General features: G+C 38.4%; 1 protein-coding gene across 1 annotated transcript in view; it reads left to right on the top strand.

Annotated features, from left to right (window-relative positions):
- Positions 1-19,233, top strand: part of LOC131486553 (uncharacterized) — a 47,396-nt gene extending 28,163 nt beyond the window's left edge. Inside the window, exons 10-15 of the mRNA XM_058686475.1 lie at positions 11,595-12,000; positions 12,672-12,767; positions 15,855-16,100; positions 16,568-16,590; positions 17,467-17,564; positions 18,573-19,233. Of these exons, the coding sequence (XP_058542458.1) occupies positions 11,595-12,000; positions 12,672-12,767; positions 15,855-16,100; positions 16,568-16,590; positions 17,467-17,564; positions 18,573-19,066 (1,363 nt within the window). The 3' untranslated portion in view covers positions 19,067-19,233. The remainder of the gene's footprint in view (positions 1-11,594; positions 12,001-12,671; positions 12,768-15,854; positions 16,101-16,567; positions 16,591-17,466; positions 17,565-18,572) is intronic.
- The last annotated feature ends 1,644 nt before the right edge of the window (positions 19,234-20,877 follow it).

The following is a 20,877-nucleotide window of genomic DNA, read 5'->3' as shown; positions in this document are numbered from 1 at the left end:
CACTCGGGGACTGGATCCCATGACCCTGGGACCATGACTTATGCCAAGATCAAGAGTCAGATGCTCAACCAGCTGAGCCACCCAGCCCCCTCCCCCAAAAGCTTGCACTTCAAATCACTGACGAGGTGTTGGAGCTGCCCTGTGGTTCCCAGCGGCATATCTGAGTCTTTCATATCTCATTCTGTGTGACAACTGGTAGAGCCTGAAGAAGTTTGAACCAGCCAAGAGAATTTAGGAAAATTCCATTAGAGCTCGGCAGGCCTCCTGGAGCTCCCATTTACAATTGTGTGCTGAGAATATGGGTCACCTGCTCTGTGCTGGTGAAGATGAGGCAGAAGATCATCGGTGAATATGGAACAGAAGAATTTGGACAATTGGATGATGGGTGGGATCATCCCAAGAGAGGAGCAGTTTTTGGGTTTGGGATGAATTCTGTCTTTGACACTTGAAGAATGGTGTGCCAGAGGAAAACTGTAATGGAGATGTCAGTGAGATCATTACTTTGTGATATGACTTTTGCAGAAATATATGGACTTAATTAATGTGAGAATAACAGACACGTGGAACATGATGGGTTCATGCTGGAAAGGCATATAGGCTACATGAGAATATGCAGATTTCCAAGACAGAGACAGCAGTGAAAGGAAACCAGAAGTTTATGGTACTTGAAGGAAAGGAATGCCCAATGATAAGGGTGGTAAATGTAGGAAGCAACTAATTCTACAGTCTCCTGGCCTCCCTTTGACTTGCTGCCTCCTTGAGACTCAGGTCAAGCGTCACTGATATGAGGGGATGGTGTTTCAGATTCCAGGCACATGACAGCATACAGGTGACTCCTTGATATTTCCCATTCAACTTTTGTCCAATTTATGCAAAATGAAAGAGCCTAAGTGCTGATCTAGCCCAGTCTATGTGTCTGCAACAGTTCTGAGAGAGATTTTCCTCCCTGGTACTTCTCCCTAACTACATTTTGTTTCAGTTTTCTCAGGAAGAGCCTGGGGAAGTCCTTCAGCTTTAATGTAATAATTAATGAGTCTTGTTCCCTCACCCTGCTGTCCCCTCTCAGGCCTTACTATTCTGGAAAAAAAAAAATGAATTCAAATCTAGATCATGATAAACACTGAGTGAAGGTAACAATGTCAACATCGTTAGTCATATATTAAGCTTCATTATAATTAAAACATTGAAATAATTAACTTTGGCTGCTTCCCAAAGTGGTAGTATGGAAGCTTTGTGTAAATATCATATTTCCAACATAAAAAAGGCTGGAAAATTTGCCTAAACTCTAGTCATCATTTCAATACAACGCAGAAAGTGGGTTTATTTCTAATAAGATGTGAGCTTAATGTTAGTTAATTCAGTAATCCAATCCCCAAATGACTCCATTCCTTCATCTTTTTCATAACTTAAGCTATTTTTTCATCTGATTTTGCTATATATTTTTGGAATAATTTGGTGATTAAGTTTTGATCTGTTGTTTTATTCATTGTTGGCTGTTTATATGACTATAAAGACTCATAAATTAGTTTCTAGTCTTGTAATTTTTTAGTCTGTGTAGATCATAAAAATGAGTTAGGACAATCGTATCTTCTTTGTATAAATATATTATGTTCTATTCTACAAATGACAATATGCAAGTATGTTAGAGGAAATATTTGGTAATTTATAAGTATACAAAGCACTGGATAATTCGGAAAATAACTTGTATTTGACTGTTGGTAAATGATTTCAGAAAACTCGGTTTTCTGGCATAAAGTTAGAGATGGCAAAAATGAATGGGCTTGCAGAAAAGTGACACTGGTAACTGTGAAGAAATGTGAGAAATTAGAGGGTCAGTGTGTTCATGTACAATCGAAATGAATGAATGTTTTTGAAAACACAATTTTAAATTATAATATGTTTTCTGGTGCTGATTGTAATTACATGATAGTGAAATCTTTTCACCATGACAAGGAATGCTTGGAAATAGTTCCAAAGGATTTAGAATATGTTTCTATTCTCTTCTCCTTAATGATTTTTTTTTTTTTAATGCAGCTGTGTCTATAATGAAGACAGGAAGGCAAATTTAAAAACTTAGCATATTCCTATAAAAAGATGCTGGGTGAAATCTGGTCCAATTTTACAAAGTTTATCCTGTTTACTCTCATATATTCAGAAAATGTTTTCACTGATGGATTCTGTTTGAAATAAAGAACATCAGAGGAGAAAATTTCATTTTATGGCTCTGTCTTATGTATGCACATTTTTGTGCATTTTAGTCAACACATTGCAATAAAAACATTTTTCTGGATCATGAATGAGGGACAGAAGATATACAGATCGGTGGCATTATATATATTTCATTTTATCGATTGTGGGAATTTTTTTGTTTTTTTTTTTAAGTTTATTTATTTTGAGAGAGAAGAGCATGCATAAGCCTGTGAGAGTTGGGTAGATGGAAAGAGGATCCCAAGAGACTCCACTGATAGCATGGAACCTGATGTGCGGAGCTTGATCCCATGAACCCCAAAATGACCTAAGCTGAAATCAGGAGTCGGACGCTTAACTGACTGAGCCACACAGGCACCCCTCAATGTTTTTTTTTTTTTTCTTTTACTATCCATTATATCCCCAGGCTGACAGACTGTTCCTGGAACCATAAACTTATCAGAAAAATCTTGTTGATTGAATTAATAAAGTTGCTTAGAAAGCACAGGTTGCTTGTTTTTCCTGTTGTAGAGTCTTAGAGACTAATAGCTTGCTGATTTAATTGGGTCAAAGGTGGGACTTCTGTCTCTGACATTTAGTAGCAGAGTGATTTGGAGCAAGAAATCATGACAGGATGGTTTTGACACTTAAATCAAATAATGAAAGTAGAAGCCTAGAGAACTGCCCTTTGTTAAACCACTTGCTGACTAGTCACATTATTGATTGATTTTTCAGACCAATTGATTTTTGGAGGAAATGAACACCTCAACAAAACTGAGGTTCTTTTAAACAGGAGGAAGAGGGATGGAAAGGTGGATGCTTGTTGGTTAGGCTAACAAAAGAGTTTTCTTATAGGAATTTTATTTATTTATTGCAAGTAAACAAATATATTTGGCAACTGGAACCCATATCACTAGTAAGCATGGATTTACCTCATAAGGTAATTAATATGGTAATGAGGTCACCATTTGATTATACATATAAGCAGCCACAATAGTGCTTAAGTTTTAGTTGCCTGGTATATATTATATTTAGTTATGGGACTTGCTTTCAAACATATGTACAAAAAATTTAATAACATTAAAATGAATCACTTTTTTATCAACATGCTTAAGACCATGAAATTCTTATAGTCCGTGCCTCACTGACTAAAGTATCTTATTGCTAGAATAACTTTTGAAGTAGAGGAGATATTCTATTTTTATCTATATAAGCTTAGTTTGCAATGGCATAAGTGCTTTCTTGAACAGGTTTTTGGAATGAATTGCTGAACTACATGGCAAATCCACACCCCAACCTTTTTTTGGGGAGAGCAGGAAATGAATACATTCCTTTAAAATATTCTTGCCCTTCTGCGCTGAGTGTGGAACCTGTTTAAGATTCTCTCTCAGGGAGCATGGGTGGCTCAGTCAGTTAAGTGTCCAACTTTGGCTCAGGTCATGGTCTCTGGTTCGTGAGTCCGAGCCCCGTGTTTGGTTCTGTACTGCTTGTAGCCTAGATCTGACAGCTTGGAGCCTAGATCCTGCTTCAGGTTCTGTGTCTCCCTCTCTCTCTCCCTCTTTCCCACTCTCACTTTCTCTGTCTCTCAAAAAATAAATGAACACACAAAAAAAGATTTTCTTTCCCTCTGCCCCTCTCCCTCCCTCTTTCTCGCTCTCTCTCTAAAATAAATAAATAAACAAACAAATTTTAAAAAATAAAAAAAATATTCTTGCCTATCTCAAAGGGCTGCTCTTTATGAAGTAACATAAATAATCCACAAACATCAGGATAAAATGTGCCCAAAAGCCTTATATGTGTGTATAAATATATGCTCATGGCTACCATTGACAACAGTTTATTTTTTTGGTCCTATATCTTATTATTCCTTTATCCATTTTATCCTTTTTACTATCAACTGATTTTAAACAAAACTGATACTGACTTCATTAGAGTTGATGCACTTATTAGCACCTTCACAATATAAAAATGAAAATGTACAAGTAAAATTTGGATGTGTTAAAGTTAGGGTTACAGGTGATCAAAAATTGAGACATAGTAATGGGCACAGTTTATTCAATTACAAAACATAATGTACTTTTATATATCAGAATAACCTATGACTTCACCATCAAGCTAGACTAACAGTCTTCTGTTGTCACTCATTTAGATTTATTTGTAGAACATGCAAGAAGAATAATATCATTGTTTAAATTCTGGAGGGGGGCATTTTAGTAATAGACACATTGACCAGCAGAGGAAATACAATATGTAAAATATATTTATACCATAGACAAGCAGAGGAATTGCTTAGTATTTTCCTCTGACTCCTTAAGAACTTCTCTTGGAATTTTTCTTTTGGCTTTAAAGTGGAGTCAGTTAGGTCTGGACATTCTTGGAAGCAAAATCACTTAGAAATTAATATTTTGTGCTAAGAGAAGAAATACTTCACAAGAACAAAAAGCTTGAATTTTTCCTCTTTTAAATTTTGAAGTCACAGTTTGTATCCAATCAGATATTAAATCAACTCAGAAATTGGCCAGGAATTTTAAAACTGGTTTTGACTGGACTATTCTTTTCATTCCACAGTAAAGAGATCCTTCAATAAAGAAATAACCAACCAGGATATCAAACTGTTTGACAATGTGAGATGTTTGAGGTATAAACATGACCATCAAAATGCATCTTTGAATTCAGAAAGATCTAACTATTGTGCTGTGTGGAGAACATCAAGACATATTATGGATGATGATTTCACCTCTGGAAAACATTATTGGGAGCTGGATGTGAGCCAGGTCTTGGGAGTAAGCTCTAGGAGTCTATAAGGATTCTTGGATAAGGAAGAATGACCTGCTGATGGAATCTGAGGATACATTTCTTCTTTTATATGTGAAAGAGAGTAATTGTTACACTTTCCTGTCCAGTTTCCCAGTGTTTGTCAATAAAGAAATCTCTGGGCCAGTTGGTATATGTTCCTTGACTTTTCATTCCGTCTTCTCTTGTTCCATCTTCTGTAAATTAAAATCATCTCTGTGGCCCACTTACCTAGAATACATGCTGTGGTTGCACACCTGGTTTGGGAGTTTGCTGGGGTTACAAAAATGTATGAGTGTGTGATTCCAATTCAATCGTGTAATGTAGGGTTTGATTACTGTATGCTACCCAATAATCTTTGCTACAGTTAACATACTATATACTCTGTTTACCAAATTCCACTTCTGATATGGACGTAGTTTTGAAATGCATGTGATTCTACATATTTGTGATTAATAATTGAGAATAGCCAGTAGAAGAAATGCTATCTACCACTGAAGGTGACACAGTTGAGGATAATAAAGGACAAAGAAGGGACTTGACTCATGTTTCTCAAAATTTCATTCAGTTTCCCCACCATCATAATCACCTGAGCTTCAGGGCCGTGGGTGGCTCAGTTCATCAAGTGTTTGACCCTTGATCTCAGCTCAGGTCTTGATCTCAGGGTCGTGAGCTCAAGCCCTGTATCAGGGTCCAAGTTGGGCATGAATCTTACTTAAAAAAAATAATAATTTACCTGAACTTTGGGTGAAATGCCAATTCTTGGCTCAAACCCAGGACCTACAGAATCAAAAATGTTGCATGTCAGGGGCCAAAATTCATGGTTTGACAGTCATTCCAAGTAATTCAGATGAATGCTGGATTTTGAGAAATACTGAATGAATCTGGTTTATACCAGCAAACTTCTTAACAGCTGAGAGCTAGAGTATCACTAGACACAATTTGATCCAGTAGCATATTCTTTTTTGTTAAGTTTATTTATTTATTTTGAGAGAGAGAGAGCATGAGCAAGCAGGGAGGGGCTGAGATAGAGAGAGGAAAGAGAACCCAAAGCAGGCTCTGCACAGTCAGTACAGAGCTGGACGTGGGGCTGGATCTCATAAATCGTGAGATCATGACCTAAGCTGAAATCCAGAGTCAGATGCTTAACCGACTGAGCCACCCAGGAGCCCTGCTTTTTATCTGCTTTTAAGAAACTATAGGGGCGCCTGGGTGGCTTTGTTGGTTAAGCTTCCTACTCTTGGTTTCGGCTCAGGTCATGACCTCACGGTTGGTGAGTTGGAGCCCGACAGTGTGGAGCCTGCTTGGAATTTTCTCTCTCTCCCTCTCTCTCTCTGCCCCTCCCCTGCGCGCTCTCTCTCTCTCTCTCTCACACACACACACAAGTAAAAAAATTTTAAAGGCAGATAAAAAGTTTATATTTGGGGGGTATTTATTTACTTATGTGGAGTTCATTTAAAACAAGACCCATATTGATCACATAGGTTAACTCAAGGTGTGGCTTCTTACTAGAGATCAAATGTGGAAGTTTGAATAAGTTGAAGAAGGTTTCCAATCAGCCATAATCTTCAGGGTGTGTTTAACAGGCTGCAAAAATCGAATCATGTATCCCAACACCTTTCCCAAGATTCAATAACTGAAGCACTTTGGGTAAATGGGCGTGGTCTTCAAAGACTATAAAACATCAGGCAAAGGGCTGAGTTCATTATTCTGTAGAATCTGTGTTTGGAGTTGGCTGGGCTGCGGAGACTTCAGAAATTTACTGCTACTGAAAGGTGAGCGCCTAATCCTTGAACCGACTTTACTGGAATCACGTACAGAACAAGAATGGAAATCTCCATTACCAGTAACCACGGGTGAGTACTCATATTCATGATAGCAACTTCTGTTATTTTCTCTTAAAATTAGGAACGATAATCCACATGTCTGTTTGTTTAGGTTGTTTCCAAAGAATTTAATAGTAGAAATTGTTTCATTACTTTAAATTTAGTCCATTATGAGGATGCAACCTCTTCTCTTTGTATTTATTTTTTGAGTTAGTATGATTATTTTTCCTCTGTTATTTTTGTGTGCGTTGATTATTCATATATAATCGTGAGGTACAGAAAATAATTTGGCACCAGATAGCTTGCAGTTTGGTAGGTAAAGCAATAAATATATGCTAATTGTATTATTTTTCTGTAGATACTAAGTCATCTATCCATGCCCATCAAGCTGTTCATGTTATACTCTGTGTATGTGCATATTTAAGTACATGTTTGTATCTCAGGTCTAGTTAAAATGCCGGTCGATTCAATGTGCTGAATTATCCCACAAACACTCATTGTGAGGTTGAGTGTTTGAAATGTCTCTTAATGTTCTCAGCTTCAGACTTGGATTTCAGTTTTCAGAGGGAGATTATCAAGTGTTTAGGAACTGGAGTGACCTAGAGAAGACTGTTACTTTTCCCTATGAGGAAGTTTAGATACGGGAAGGTTCTCTGCATCCACTGAACATGAAAATAAGGACTCTTGAGTGCAGCCAAATCAATTTATGGACAGTCCCCAACTTAAGATGGTGGGACCAAATGATTTTTTGACTTCACAGTGATGAGAAAGTGTTGTACATCCAGTAGAAACTGAACTTCAAATTTTGTGTTTTGGTCTTTTCACGGGCCAGCAATGGAGCCCTAATGGTTCTCTGGTGACGTTGAGCAGCAGCAGAGGCAGCCGCAGTTCCCAGTCAGCCAGCGACGGTGACAGTTGACCTCTGATGCCCTTAAATCATTTGTACCTACACGACCATTCTGCTTCTCACTTTCAGTACAGTATTCAATACATTACAGCAGATTTTCGACGCTTTATTCTAAAATGGACTTTGAATTAGCTGATTTGGCCCAGTTTTAAATGTAAGTGTTCTGAACACTTTTAAGGTGTGTGAGGCTAAGCTATGATGTTCAGTTGGTTAGGGGTATTAAATGTGTTTCCAACTAATGATATTTTCAGATTACAATAGATTTTTTTCAGATGTAACCCCATCATAAGTCAAGAAAAATCTGTATTTTAAAATTCTTTTTTTTAAGTTTATTTTGAGAGACAGAGAGAAAAAGAGCAGGGGAGGGGCAGAGAGAAAGGGAGAGAGAGAGAATCCCAAGCAGGCTCCCAAGCAGAGAGAAAGGGAGAGAGAGAGAATCCCAAGCAGGCTCCAAACTGTCGGGGCTTAAACTCACCTGAGCAAAAACCTGACCCGGAATTGAGAGTCTGACACTTAACCAACTGACCCACCCAAAATCCCCAAGAAAAATCTGTACTTTAAAACACAATTTTTATTTGCTGCTGACAACTATTTTAACCTGAGGTATATATCATTTCACAGAGAACTGGAATTCTAGATAATGAGTCTGAGTACATTATTAGTCTCTCTTTTTTTTCTAAGTTCTTCATTTTTTTTTTGATGAAATTTATTGTCAAATTGGTTTCCATACAACACCCAGTGCTCATCCCAACAGGTGCCCTTCTCAATACCTATCACCCACCCACCCCTCCCTCCCATCCCCCATAAACCCTCGGTTTGTTCTCAGTTTTTAGGAGTCTCTTATGTTTTGGCTCCCTCCCTCTCTAACCATTTTTTTTTCCTTCCCCTCCCCCATGGTCTTCTGTTAAGTTTCTCAGGATCCACACAGGAGTGAAAACATATGGAATCTGTCTCTTTTTTTTGTCATTAAAATCTTGAACGTATCAGGGTTGATAGAAAAGATAAATTGACTTGTTTGGAAATTTCAAAATGAAGGGAAATAGATAAGATCTGAACAAAGTATACAATATTTAGCTTTAAATAGGTCAGCTTTTTGTATTAAAAATAAGGTAGACTGGGAGAGAGGATGTTCCTTAAGAAATATGCTAGGCATTAAGACAAGTAGATTTGGTTGTATGCATTGAGTGTGTATTCGTGTAGCATTGTTGCATAACCAAAGGTGAACTATCTGATGGTTCTCTCTTCTCTGTTTCCATGGCACATTACATGTTTCTCATTATTACAACATCCTTTTCTAAAAACTAAACTAAACTAAACTACACTAAACTTGGTTATATCATCCTTCAAACTCTGACTCGCTGGCTGGTCCAAGTACAGATGTGTTTACAATTAATTAATTACAGCCAGTTACAGATTTCTCTGGAGTACCTGGGGGTTCAATAGGCTGAGCGTCTGACACTTGATTTGGATTCGGGTCATGATTTCATGGTTCCTGGGATTGAGTCTCATATCAGGCTCTGCATCGAGCCTGCAGACAACAGCACTGAGCCTGCTTGGGATTCTCTCTCTCTCTCTCTCTCTCTCTGCCCTTCCCCCACTCATGTGCTTGCTTGTTCTCTCTCTTTCTCTCTCTTTCTCTCTCTCTCTCTCAATGAATAAACTTTTTTTTAAAAAAATTCAAACTCTGGGGCACCTGGGTGGCTCAGTCAGTTGAGTGTCCAACTTTGGCTTAGCTCATGATCTTACAGATAGTGAGTTCGAGCCCTGTATTGGACTTTGTGCTGACAGCTCAAAACCTGGAGCCTGCCTCAGATTCTGTGTCTTGCTCTCTCTCTGCCCCTTCCCTGCTCATGCTCTCTCTCTCTCTCTCTCCTCTCTCTCTCTCTCAAAAAAAGATAAACATTAAAAAACAATTAAAAATTCAAACTCTGACCCACTGAGTACTAGAATATTGTCTTTTTTTTTTATCATGATGAAATAGATTACTGTCATTACAATTCAGAGATCAGTAAATGCTGCTTGATTTAATATTAATCTTGGACACTACAGCTCAGAGTTGTCTTTTTTTCCATCAGTAAGATCTATATTTGAGTATGGGATCAGTCATTTATTCAATGTGTGACTTTTAGACAAGTAACTTATTTTACTCATACTATGTCAAGCTTATTCATTATAAAGTGTTGGTAAAAACAGAAAATAAGTTGCTACCATTATTAAGGAGACTAAAACAGGTAATCCAGGTAAGAGGAGTTAATCCATGCCTAGAATTGGAAAACAGTATTAGCTTCTACTATTATCACTTTAATATTATCATTAATGTTATCAGTCTAGAAATGATTATATTGGAATGAATTCTTGGCCAGTTTCTAGGCCATTCTACACAGGGGAAATTTAAACTTTCTTCCTGTCCCTCAAACTATCTCCTCCAGATGGGTGGGTCTGGGTAGAAGGCTTTATGTTCCATGTCACTGAAAATCGTGTGTTCATCAAGCAGAAAGCCATGAATCTCCTCCCACAAACTGTTATTCATAAATATATCTGTCAGCATTACTGCCTCGTTGCTACCTATTTTTCAAAGAGATATTGTAAAGCTGGTTTTATAACTGTTCAGTAAAGCAATAATTCACCTTATGTCTAACTCCAACTTATTTTGGACCCAAAATGAGTTTTCAGCCTTGAACGTATACAGTCTCTCCCATTCAAGTCCTTCCAGATGGGAAAGATAACAGCAATCATATAATTAAATATTTAGTCACAATTTATGGTAACTAAAATCATGTATTTTTAAAAATTTCAATAAATGATTTAATATATTAGCTGGCAATAAAGCGAAGAACTTATTAATAAACAATCTTTGGATGAGTCCTGTTTTAACCAATGTTTTTCATATCCATTGATGATTCTTGCCAGAAAAGATGATCATCATGATTGTAAAATGATTTTTCTATTTCCTTAATTCCTCTTACATGTATTTATGGTCAGTCCCAGAGTGGCTTACTTTAATGCCTTGATGACATTGTCACACACCCAGGTCTTCCATTTCTGTCATCCTCAGGGTGTATGCTTTGGTCTCTAGGCAGGTGGACATTGTGGTAACAAAATGACAGTCTCATGCATCACATTCAAATACTGTCCAGAGGGGCATGAAACAGTTGACTTTTCTTTATGGTTCTTCTCAGGAGCCAATAAACACTTCACAAAATCCTCATAATAGCATTTCCTTCAAATTGCATTGGCTAAATAGGGTCAAGCAGCCTATAACCAATCCCTGGCAAAGGGATAAGGATGATTGCATTAGGTGAAATCTGATCCATGCTCTGTTCTGGTGGTTGGATCTGTACTACATTCCCAGGTCCACTTAGAAGGGAAGACACAAATAAACAAATTTGGAATTGTACAAGGGAGCTGGAACTCTGGTATGAAGGCCATGTTTGACAAATCAATAATCTGACCTATATCATGAGGACTGTCTTTTCCTCAGCATCTGTTATATGCAATATATAGCGTGTCCTGCTATATATACTAGGATATTCGTACATAAAGGAAGGAAATAATTTTTACAACTTTTGGTATTTTTTAATATATTTTTAAACAATTTTAATGATTATTTTTGAGAGAGAGAGCACAAGTGGGCAAGGGGCAGAGAGAGAGGGAGATGCAGAATCTGAAACAGTCTCCAGGCTCCGAGCTGTCGGCACAGAGCCCAACACAGACTCACACTGACAAACCATGAGATCATGACCTGGGCCAAAGTCAGGTGCTTAACCAATTGAGCCACCCAGGCACCCCCACCTCTTGGTATTTTTTAAAGTTTTGAATATTCACTTCTTTAAAAGGCCTATGACAAACTAATTTCCTCTTTTTTTCCTTTGTCTCCTCAGAAATATGGATTCCAACATCTTCCAGAATGAATTCACTTGTTCCATATGTGTGAAGTACTTCATAGACCCGGTCACTATAGGCTGTGGGCACAGCTTTTGTATGCCTTGTCTTTGTATCTTCTGGGAGGAAGCCTATCATCCTCCTTCCTGCCCTGTCTGCAGGGAAACATCCCATCAAACGAACTTCAAAACCAACATTGTTTTGAAGACACGGGTATTCCTTGCCAGACGGGCAAGACCTTACCACTTACCGAGCTCTGCAGAACAGATGTGTGAGATACACATGAAAACTAAGAACTTCTTCTGTGAGGTTATGAAGGACCTGCTCTGTTTGCTGTGCTGTAAGTCAAAGGAGCATGAGGCCCACAGACATTGTTCCACTGACTGGACCGCTGAGGAATACCGGGTAAGCAATGGCTGAGACAGAATCTGGGGGATCTGATATTTGAGAGACTAGAAAAAAAGAATTTATTCATCCATTCATCTTACTGAACAGATATTAACTGGCATCATGTGCCCGTCACTTGGATAACCTATTGAAAAATGGATGTTCTCAGTCCTACAGCATTTACATTTCCACAGTTAAAATCTTACAACTCAAGCTTGATGGTGATAATAATGTTGATCATAGTTGGAACTGTGAAGACCAAGGTAGACAAATCTGTTAGTTTCAGGAATGGTTATTGTCCATTATAACCATAATTATACAAAGCCTAAACTAATAGACTCTATTTAGAAACACCGTCTCTCCACTAAAGTAATAAGGTATTAGGAGATGATAACTGGTAACAGGACCATTAAAAGGTGAGATAGGTTCATTTAGTGAAAATTGGTTTTATGATGTAAAGTTTGACAGCCAGTTTCCTCCATGGTGAGACACCCTTTCCAACTGTAGCTTTTTACTATGTCGTTATAAAAGTCCTCCATATTTGACATTGAGCTTAGCAGTGAAATGCATTGGCACTTTGCTCTCTTTAATAATCATGTATTTTGCATTCCCTGCCCCTCTCTATCTGTTATGACATGGAAGTTTCAATAACAGCGTTTCTGATGCTCACATTCATGGTTCTTTTATAGCAAAAGCTCCTAAAAGAAATGAGGTCTGTGTGGGAAAAGACACAAGAAAATCGGAGAAATCAAAAAAGAGAGAGCAGCAAAATCAGAGCATGGGAGGTAAGCAAGGGATTCTTTTTTCTTTAGTACCAGTTTCAACCACACAGTGATTATACAATAAAAACTTGAGCTAAAATCATAATGTTAATAGTCTTCCATGAGTAAGTAACCAATAGCAAATCAGTTCCACCTAATCATGTACAGGGAAGTACGTCATTTTTGTGAGGCTTTCTTCCTAAAACCAAAAAACCCACCTAAAAGATTTTATTTCCTGGATAACACCATAACACACCAACAGGTATAGGAAAATCACTATCATAATGGGAGACAATAATTGATACATGAGATAAATACAGGGTTTCTTAGAAGGAAAAAAATCTTTGAATGTGCAGAAGATACTCTGATTATATTAATGATTGGACAATTTGATATTGTAAACTCATGAGAATATCAAGCAGATAAATATGTGAGTGTTGAGCCTAACAGCTAGAGGAATCCTGAAGAAGTTGGTATCCTAAAAGGTTCATGCTGGTTAACACATGTACTATAAGAGATGCAGTGTTGAGACATATGGCTTGAAACAGTAGCATTGGTTACTTCAAAATGTGACCTAATGAATGAGAGAGGAATGCGGATCTATCATTTGTGGATTCAAAAATATGGATTGAACGCCACCAGTAGAAGATGTGTAACAAAAGCCTATCCGTATTTTTGAGGAAGTAAAGATTTCCTGATGGAAATATAAACAAACAGTATGAGGGAACCTTGTCAGCACTAATAAAGGAATCAAATGGGGCTGTGTGAATGACAAGGTGATAAAACAAAATTATCTTCATTACTTAAAGGTGATATCATTAAGTATATAACCTACAATATTTTTTCTTTGAAATATCCAGTGCCTACTGTGTCTCAGTAACTGTTCCAAGCTAACATAGAAATAGACAAAAGCAACAGATTTCTTTGCACTCAAGGAGCTCATGCAGTAGTTGGGGAAGGTATTTGACAAGTAAAAATATAAAACTTAGAGTATGAGTCATCACGATAACTGCTTTTTGAGAAAAATACAGTAGGAAAGTAAATAAGAAAAGTAGCTTTGACAAAATTGAGTTTTCAATACGGTGGTCAGAAAAGACTTACTATGGAATATCACTTTGGGCAGACACCAGCATGATGTCAGAAATCAAGGCAAGTGGCTATTTGGGAAAATAGCTTTTAGGAAGAGGTAATTAAACACATCTCACCCTAAACTTAGGATTTCCCCACACCTGCCTGTATTTCTCCATTATGAAGACAATAAAGGAAAGTGAGTAACAGTAGAGACATTTGAAGTCAGATCTAAATATTGAGTGTGACCTATTTATGAGAAGCACAGTTGAAGTAAGCATGCTAAGTGGGTGAACTGAATGTAAGACGAACCAAAAACTCATTTAAAATACTGAAGTTTAACTGGTGTAATGAGGAGAAGTATCCAAATGGATCATAGATAAAGGCACAGAGATAATTAGGTGTCATTTTACTGAAGGTTCATCTAATATATGCTAGGAAGTTGAAACATATTGAACGCAGTTAAAAGTTGCTGAAGGAGTTAAAGCAGAGATATCACAATTCTTTTTTTAGAAAGTTCATTCAGATAGCAATTTATAAAGAATAATGATTGATTGGAAGACCTCAGAATGAAAGTCAAGGAAGCAAATAGGCTGTTTAGGAACCTTGAAAGGAAATTTGGGGAATGAATTGAACACAGATAATGGGAAATGGAAGGATTCAAAGGACAGTCTTTATGGTAGAGAAATGCCAGAAAATATTATCTGTTTGAGTGTAGAATGTTAAATGGATAAAATTTAAAAATGCACCAGATTTGCTTGAATTTGGAACATCACCAAGGTTAGAAATGGAGGAGGTATGGCTGGTCTGGGTTAAGATAATGTTTGTTTGAGAAATGTGCCACTGTAAGTTCCTGTGAGATATCCTAGAAGAAATGTGCAGTAGGCAGTTGGATGCGTAAGGTTGGAACCTATGTGAAAGATTGGGATGGGACAGGGGCATTTCACAATTGTTGGAAAATGTTAGGCATTGGAGCAGAGGGTTTTCACATGGGAATTTTTGGAAGGAAAATTAAAAAGTTTTCACATGGAAAGATAACTTGGGAAATCCCTGTATTAGTAACTCCAGCTGGGAAAGAGTAGCTGGAGAAGGCAAATTGTTAGAAAGAAACCAGGAGACAGGGATTTCCTTGAAGCCCAGGGTATGCAGGGTTTATAGCAAGAAGGACTGATGAAATATAAAGAACTTTGTAACATGCATGTAACAACTCATGTGGATTCAGCAAAGAAGGTTCTGGGGAGATAAAGAGCAATCTCATGAAAACAGGAATAAAAGAGAGATTTCACTGGTTGGAAGAATGATTGAGAGTTCCATAAACAAGTCCAGTGAATGTATACCTGTGAACAAGAAGTAGGCTTTTTTGGAGTAACAATGACACCACAAAAGCCAAGACATCGGGTCAACCGAGTACATTTGTTTTAATTTCAAAACTATGTGCGTGAATAAACCACATTTAAATGTTGGGAGGAAAATAGGGAAAGGTAAAGTGAAAAAAAGTGAGAAGAGAGGAATTAATACTGGAAGGTGGTTGTCTGTTGACCAATGTCTCTAAGGACATGTGGAAGTCAGCTAAGAAAGGGGGTGTAGAGCCTTGAGCAGGATGAGTTAAGCTGCACTCATACACACAAGGTTCTGGTCTGCTTGCAGTTTGTGGATGTGGAAGCAAACATTTTAGAAAGGTCTTATCTTATTCTAGGAAGTAATGTTTGCTATTATTTTCAGAAAGCGAGTTAGTCTGTAGCTAAAATATCTGGGCATACAAGAGATGAAATGGATTTAGTAATGAGGATTCTTAGCATATTAGGCAGGACAATTATTAAGCCACAAGTACCTATTATTAAGAAAACGTAGATATTTGGGGGAAGGAGTTAGAGTCAAGTTTTCACTTCTAGTGCCAAAAAATAACCAAATGAGCAGAAAAGGGGATCAGGGGGCAGACAGATGTCCCTAAATTTCTGTTTTAAAGAAAGCACCAAATTGCTAAATGTCAGAGGAGAAACAGTAGATGGTAAGACAGGGAGAGCCTGCTCTGTGATCTAAACAATCCACTCACCGCAGGGTTATGTGTCTCTGCGGAGGGAGATGATCCGTGCTGAATATCGGAAGGTGTACCACTTGCTTTACGAGGAAGAGAGACGTTATTTAGAGAGAATGGAGAAAGAAAGCAACGAGATTTTACAACAACTCAGAGCAAGTGAGGACAGCATGGACCAAAAGGGAAAAGTCCTAAGAGGAATGTATGAGGACCTCAAGAAAACGTGTCATGAACCAGACGTGGAGCTGCTCCAGGTAAGGACTGAGGAGAGTCACGGGGCTGCCTGGAGAACGTCCACAATCTCTTCGTCTACCGTCACGCGTTGGCAGTGATGCTTTGTGATGCTGTGGGAGGGGTTTTACCTGTCTCGGTGATGCAGAAGTCCAAAGGGTATTCTTGCCATACATAATAACCCAAGTCTGAAAAAGCAGGTTAAAAACAATCCTAGAGAATACCTCCTTCTCAAGTTGTCATATACATTCACTTACTGATGGACAGCCCCGAGAAGCTTGTTTGAAGACTATGGATTTGTATGTGGACCTGGCAAAAATGAGAAATTTCAGAATCTATACAGTTCATTTTCTCTTTCTGTTTCCGTGTACATGATACAATTTGCTGGAATTGGGGCTTACCCACTCTTGGGAATAAGTATTGAGGTCTCTACTGCGAATCTTGCGGCATATACTGAGGTTGTTTTTTTTTTTTCTGTTTCTCTTTGCAGCATTTTGAAAACACTTTAAAAAGGTAAGTTTATGCCTATATGAAAAGTTTGAGAATTGTTTAAGAGTAATCAGGCTATTGGTGCTGAAATAGGAGCATAATTTATTATGATAATAGAACCCATTTTATAATATATTTATTTTTCCATGTCTCATAAGGTAGAGACGCGTTTGTCATTTTGTGTAAGGTGGAGCTGGACAGGGCTCTGTGGAAGCCCGTGCGGTTGGCAGTTCTGTGCACAAGCTGCATGTAGACAAAGCGCCAATTGCGATTTTAATGCCTAGAAACGTAAGAACACATTGAGGATGTGGCCCAAAGCTGTGACAGGCTTATGTGGGAGAAATAGGTGTTTCCGAGAACATAAAGTGGGAGAAGGGAGAGAAAGCCACGGGGCGGGCGGGGGGAGGACCATGTAGGGTTTGGGCTCCCACGTAGCACGTGGCTGACTCCAGCTTCACGTGGAAAGGCTGTCTGTGGCACTTACGGAAGCTGGGACCTGGGAGCAGAATCTCTGCCCGGGCTAAGCTCCTCACCCCCTTGCTGTGCTTATATGGACACAGCATCTCGGTGGTGACCAGTGTGGATTAAAAATCAAAGTGCCCTTCTGTAATGTCCTGAGTTTCGAGCCATTTTGCAGAACCCCTGCTTGGCTGTGAAGAACCAGATCCTGAAATATTATGCCAGGATCAAAGTGTTAGGAGGTAGAATTGGGTTTAGTTTGCTCTTCATAAAATAAATGGATATTTGTTAAGTTTCCTAGTTTGTGGAGTTACATTCATAACTATTTACGATGCTAGCTATGAGGATTTTAATGAAGCATCTTCACTGGGACGTAGATTAAATATCACCATCGTCATGAAAATGAACTCAGAAAGAGTAAGTGACTGTTCTTTTTTGCAGGAGTGAGTCAGTGCAGCTGCACATGCCCCAACCTGTGGATCCACGGCTCAGTTCATGGCCCATCACGGGGCTGATAGAGAGACTCAACCATTTTCTTGGTAATAGACCGCCCTTTGGTGGGATAGCCGTACGTTCTCCTCAGCTAGTGTCTATGGGTTATGTTGCTCCATTGTACGATTGATGATTTCATATCTGGGCATTTTGTAACCCAATTTGCCTTTGTGGAAAAATAATATATGTGGACCAACAAATAATATCTGGAGAAAAACCCAGTATGATAGTTTATGATAAGCTACCTGGAAGTAAACAATAGGAAAAGATATTTGATGTGTGCATCATGCTGAGATTTGGTGTTAACTGTATGAAACGTGTAAATCTGCACGAACATTCAGTATATTCCAGGTTTCGGGTTATGTGGTGATTACTGGCTGTGAGATGAGCAGAGAGTTTTGTTTTCTAGAATGTTTCACAATAAAGGCACTTTACACAGTACATCCTTTATTCACATAATACAAAAATACTTTGTATAAATCAATAGTGTTAAGAACAGAAAATGAATACTTCTACACAACCCCACAAAGTAAGCTAACCACTTATTGCATAATTTTCTTCTCAAAAATTACACTTGCTGAAAATTCTCACATTCTACTTGTAAAAGACATGGATTTTTCTTTCCGGTTATTTTATCTTGATATATATTGGTAAAAAATACTTAAATATGAGGCAAAGTGACCACTCTTTAAGAATTACTATTATTTAGAGTTATTCTTCTTTTCTGAGAAGAGAAGTTGGCTACTCCTTTCTGTTACTGTGAATTACTAATGATGTCCCAATTTTAAAAGTTTCAGAGGAAAAAAACCAGAGCTTAGCAATATCCCTCTTCTTTATACATTTTAAGAAAATTCATAAATGTCTTCTATTTTGTCTCATTAATGATTTGCTCATTATGAAGACAGGCCCTGGCATACAGTAGATTTCTAGAGCTTCCTCACTGCCCTGGCCCTTGTTTCCAGGGAAAGCTAGAAACCCAGACACGATATAAAGCCCACGTCCATCAGGAATTGGGAACAGTCCATGTTAATGTGACTGTTTCCTTCCTCCTGCAGTGCCCATTTTTTTTGAGAATGAAACAACGACCTGTCACATGCCGCTGTTTGAAGATCTGAGACGTTGGCTCTTCAGTCGCGATCATCCTGACGTTGTCACTAATGCAACAAGATCAAAATACTTTCTGGCATGGGGAGCCCAGACATTTACCTGTGGTCAGCATTACTGGGAGGTGGATGTGGGGAACTGTCGGAACTGGGCCCTTGGATTTTGCGATGATTCTTGGACAATGAGGAATGACATGGCGCTTGACTCAGAGGGGATTTTTCTACTCTTTTGTATCAAAGGGGACAACCAGTGTCGTCTCTTTAGCTCCTCTCCACTGTCGCCTCAATATGTAGAAAGGCCTCTGGGCCACGTGGGGGTGTTCCTGGATTATGAGTGTGGTGTGGTGAGCTTTGTGAACGTGGCCAATTGCTCCCTCATTTGCAGTTTCCTCTCACGTTCCTTCTGTCTTCCTCTCCGACCCTTTCTATGCTCTGCACCCTCATGAGGAGGGACATGTCAGAAAGTGACCGCAAGCGTCAGCTCAGCGAAGTGCCTGCTTGATGGTCTTCAACGTCTTCCTTTATCCAACCCATTGACTATTTTTAAAGGTTGATAATTACAAGTGTATACATTTGTTTCCATTGTATTTAAATAAAAACAATCTCTCTTAGAGGTTGATGCTATCTTTATTCTACGTCGTGTCCTTTCACTTGATTCTAAGGTAGCTGGAGGCGAAGAATACCTGAGTGGGTTTACTCGGCTGCATGGGTTAAAGCAAGAGCACAGGTTTCTTCTCACTGGCAGACCTGGAATTCTCTCCTCTTTGCTCTGCATCTGCTAAGGTGTGTTTCTTCACCAAGTCTCAGCTTTAAAATGTCTTCTTCATGGAACAGTTTTTTAAAGCTTCCGGACTAAATGAGGTCTCCTAATTGTATGGACTCAGAAGACCTTATACTCAGTAAAGTCCACAAGCTAATATTGCCCCTCTCCTCTTGTTTACCCATTATATGAGAAGATATATGCCAGGCTAATGTATAGATATATTTCAGCAGGTAGCACTAAGTTTAACATGTAATTGACATTCAATAAATGAGTAAATTCATACATATTACACAGTAGCAAATCAGGACATGGGGTACCACTGTCAAAAGCATACTAAATGTAACCAAAATTAAATGGGACTACTGAAGAGTATTATTTAAATGTATAGTGACCTATATCTTACGTTCACACACAGTACAAATCTGCCTCTCAGGCAGTAAGGCAAAGATTAAGCATCAATGCTACCTAGCCCTCTCTCTGAGGGACATGAAAATTATTGATCCTAATGAATCAGATTCCAGAGCATGAAAGTTGAAGTTCTTTAACAGACACACCATATCAATGCCAGTTGGGAAACAGAAGCAGGATGTTGTCACTTTTTCTTCAACTCAAAAAAGATTTATACATTGGTGTGCCTGATAAAATTTGACGCTTAATGAAAGAAAGAAAATATCATGGCAGCCCATGTCATATATATGTCGGCATGGAACTATTTCAATTTTCACCTGTAACCTGTCTTCTTCTATATCAAGTCTTAAGTAATCTAATTTTAAAAACATTGTGGAATGATGAGCTGTACATATGAGAAAAGAATAACACTTTAGGTTTAAATTCAAACAATCATTCTCAAACTCAACTACACATTAGTATCACCTGGATAGATTTTAATTCTCTGGGATGTTGTTCAGGCAGTGGCACTCTTTAAAGTTCTTCAAGTGATTTCAATTTAGAGTCAAGTTTGAAAGTATTGATTGAGAGTAGTAGTTCTTAAACTTGGCTATACATTAAATACACCTGGGGAGATCTCCAGAAGCTGGGTTGCAGACTTACATGGGAGTCTAAGATAACCGTGCCTGTGCCTAATGTGCAAACCCCGTGCTCCTGTGTTCCCTGTGTTTGGCCATTCGGCTCCAATCACATACTCATGTATTTTGGTAACTCCCGCAGGCTCACAAAATAGGTGAGCAGTGATGACACAGTATTCCAGATAAGAGGCCCACAGGAGATGATTCCGATATCCAAGAAGGTGGAATGAAATGGCAAAATTCTGGTTTTCACGACCCCTTTATTTGAAGAGCAGTCAAATGAACTTATAAAGTAGAAAAGGCAATCAAGTATCATTGATTTGCTTTGATGGATGAGGGCTCCCTCAGGTACTAGGTTCCTGGTGTCCCAGGTCAGGCTCCTGACTTAGCCCAAATCTGTGACCAGAGAATATGAAAGACTTTACAGGACATTTCAAGAAGCCATCATTGTATGTCCAAATGATCCACT

This window comes from Neofelis nebulosa, chromosome 10 (assembly GCF_028018385.1).
Source record: "Neofelis nebulosa isolate mNeoNeb1 chromosome 10, mNeoNeb1.pri, whole genome shotgun sequence".
NCBI lineage: Eukaryota > Metazoa > Chordata > Mammalia > Carnivora > Felidae > Neofelis > Neofelis nebulosa.
Note: the sequence above shows the minus strand (reverse complement) of the source record. Positions and strands in the feature narration are given on the sequence as shown.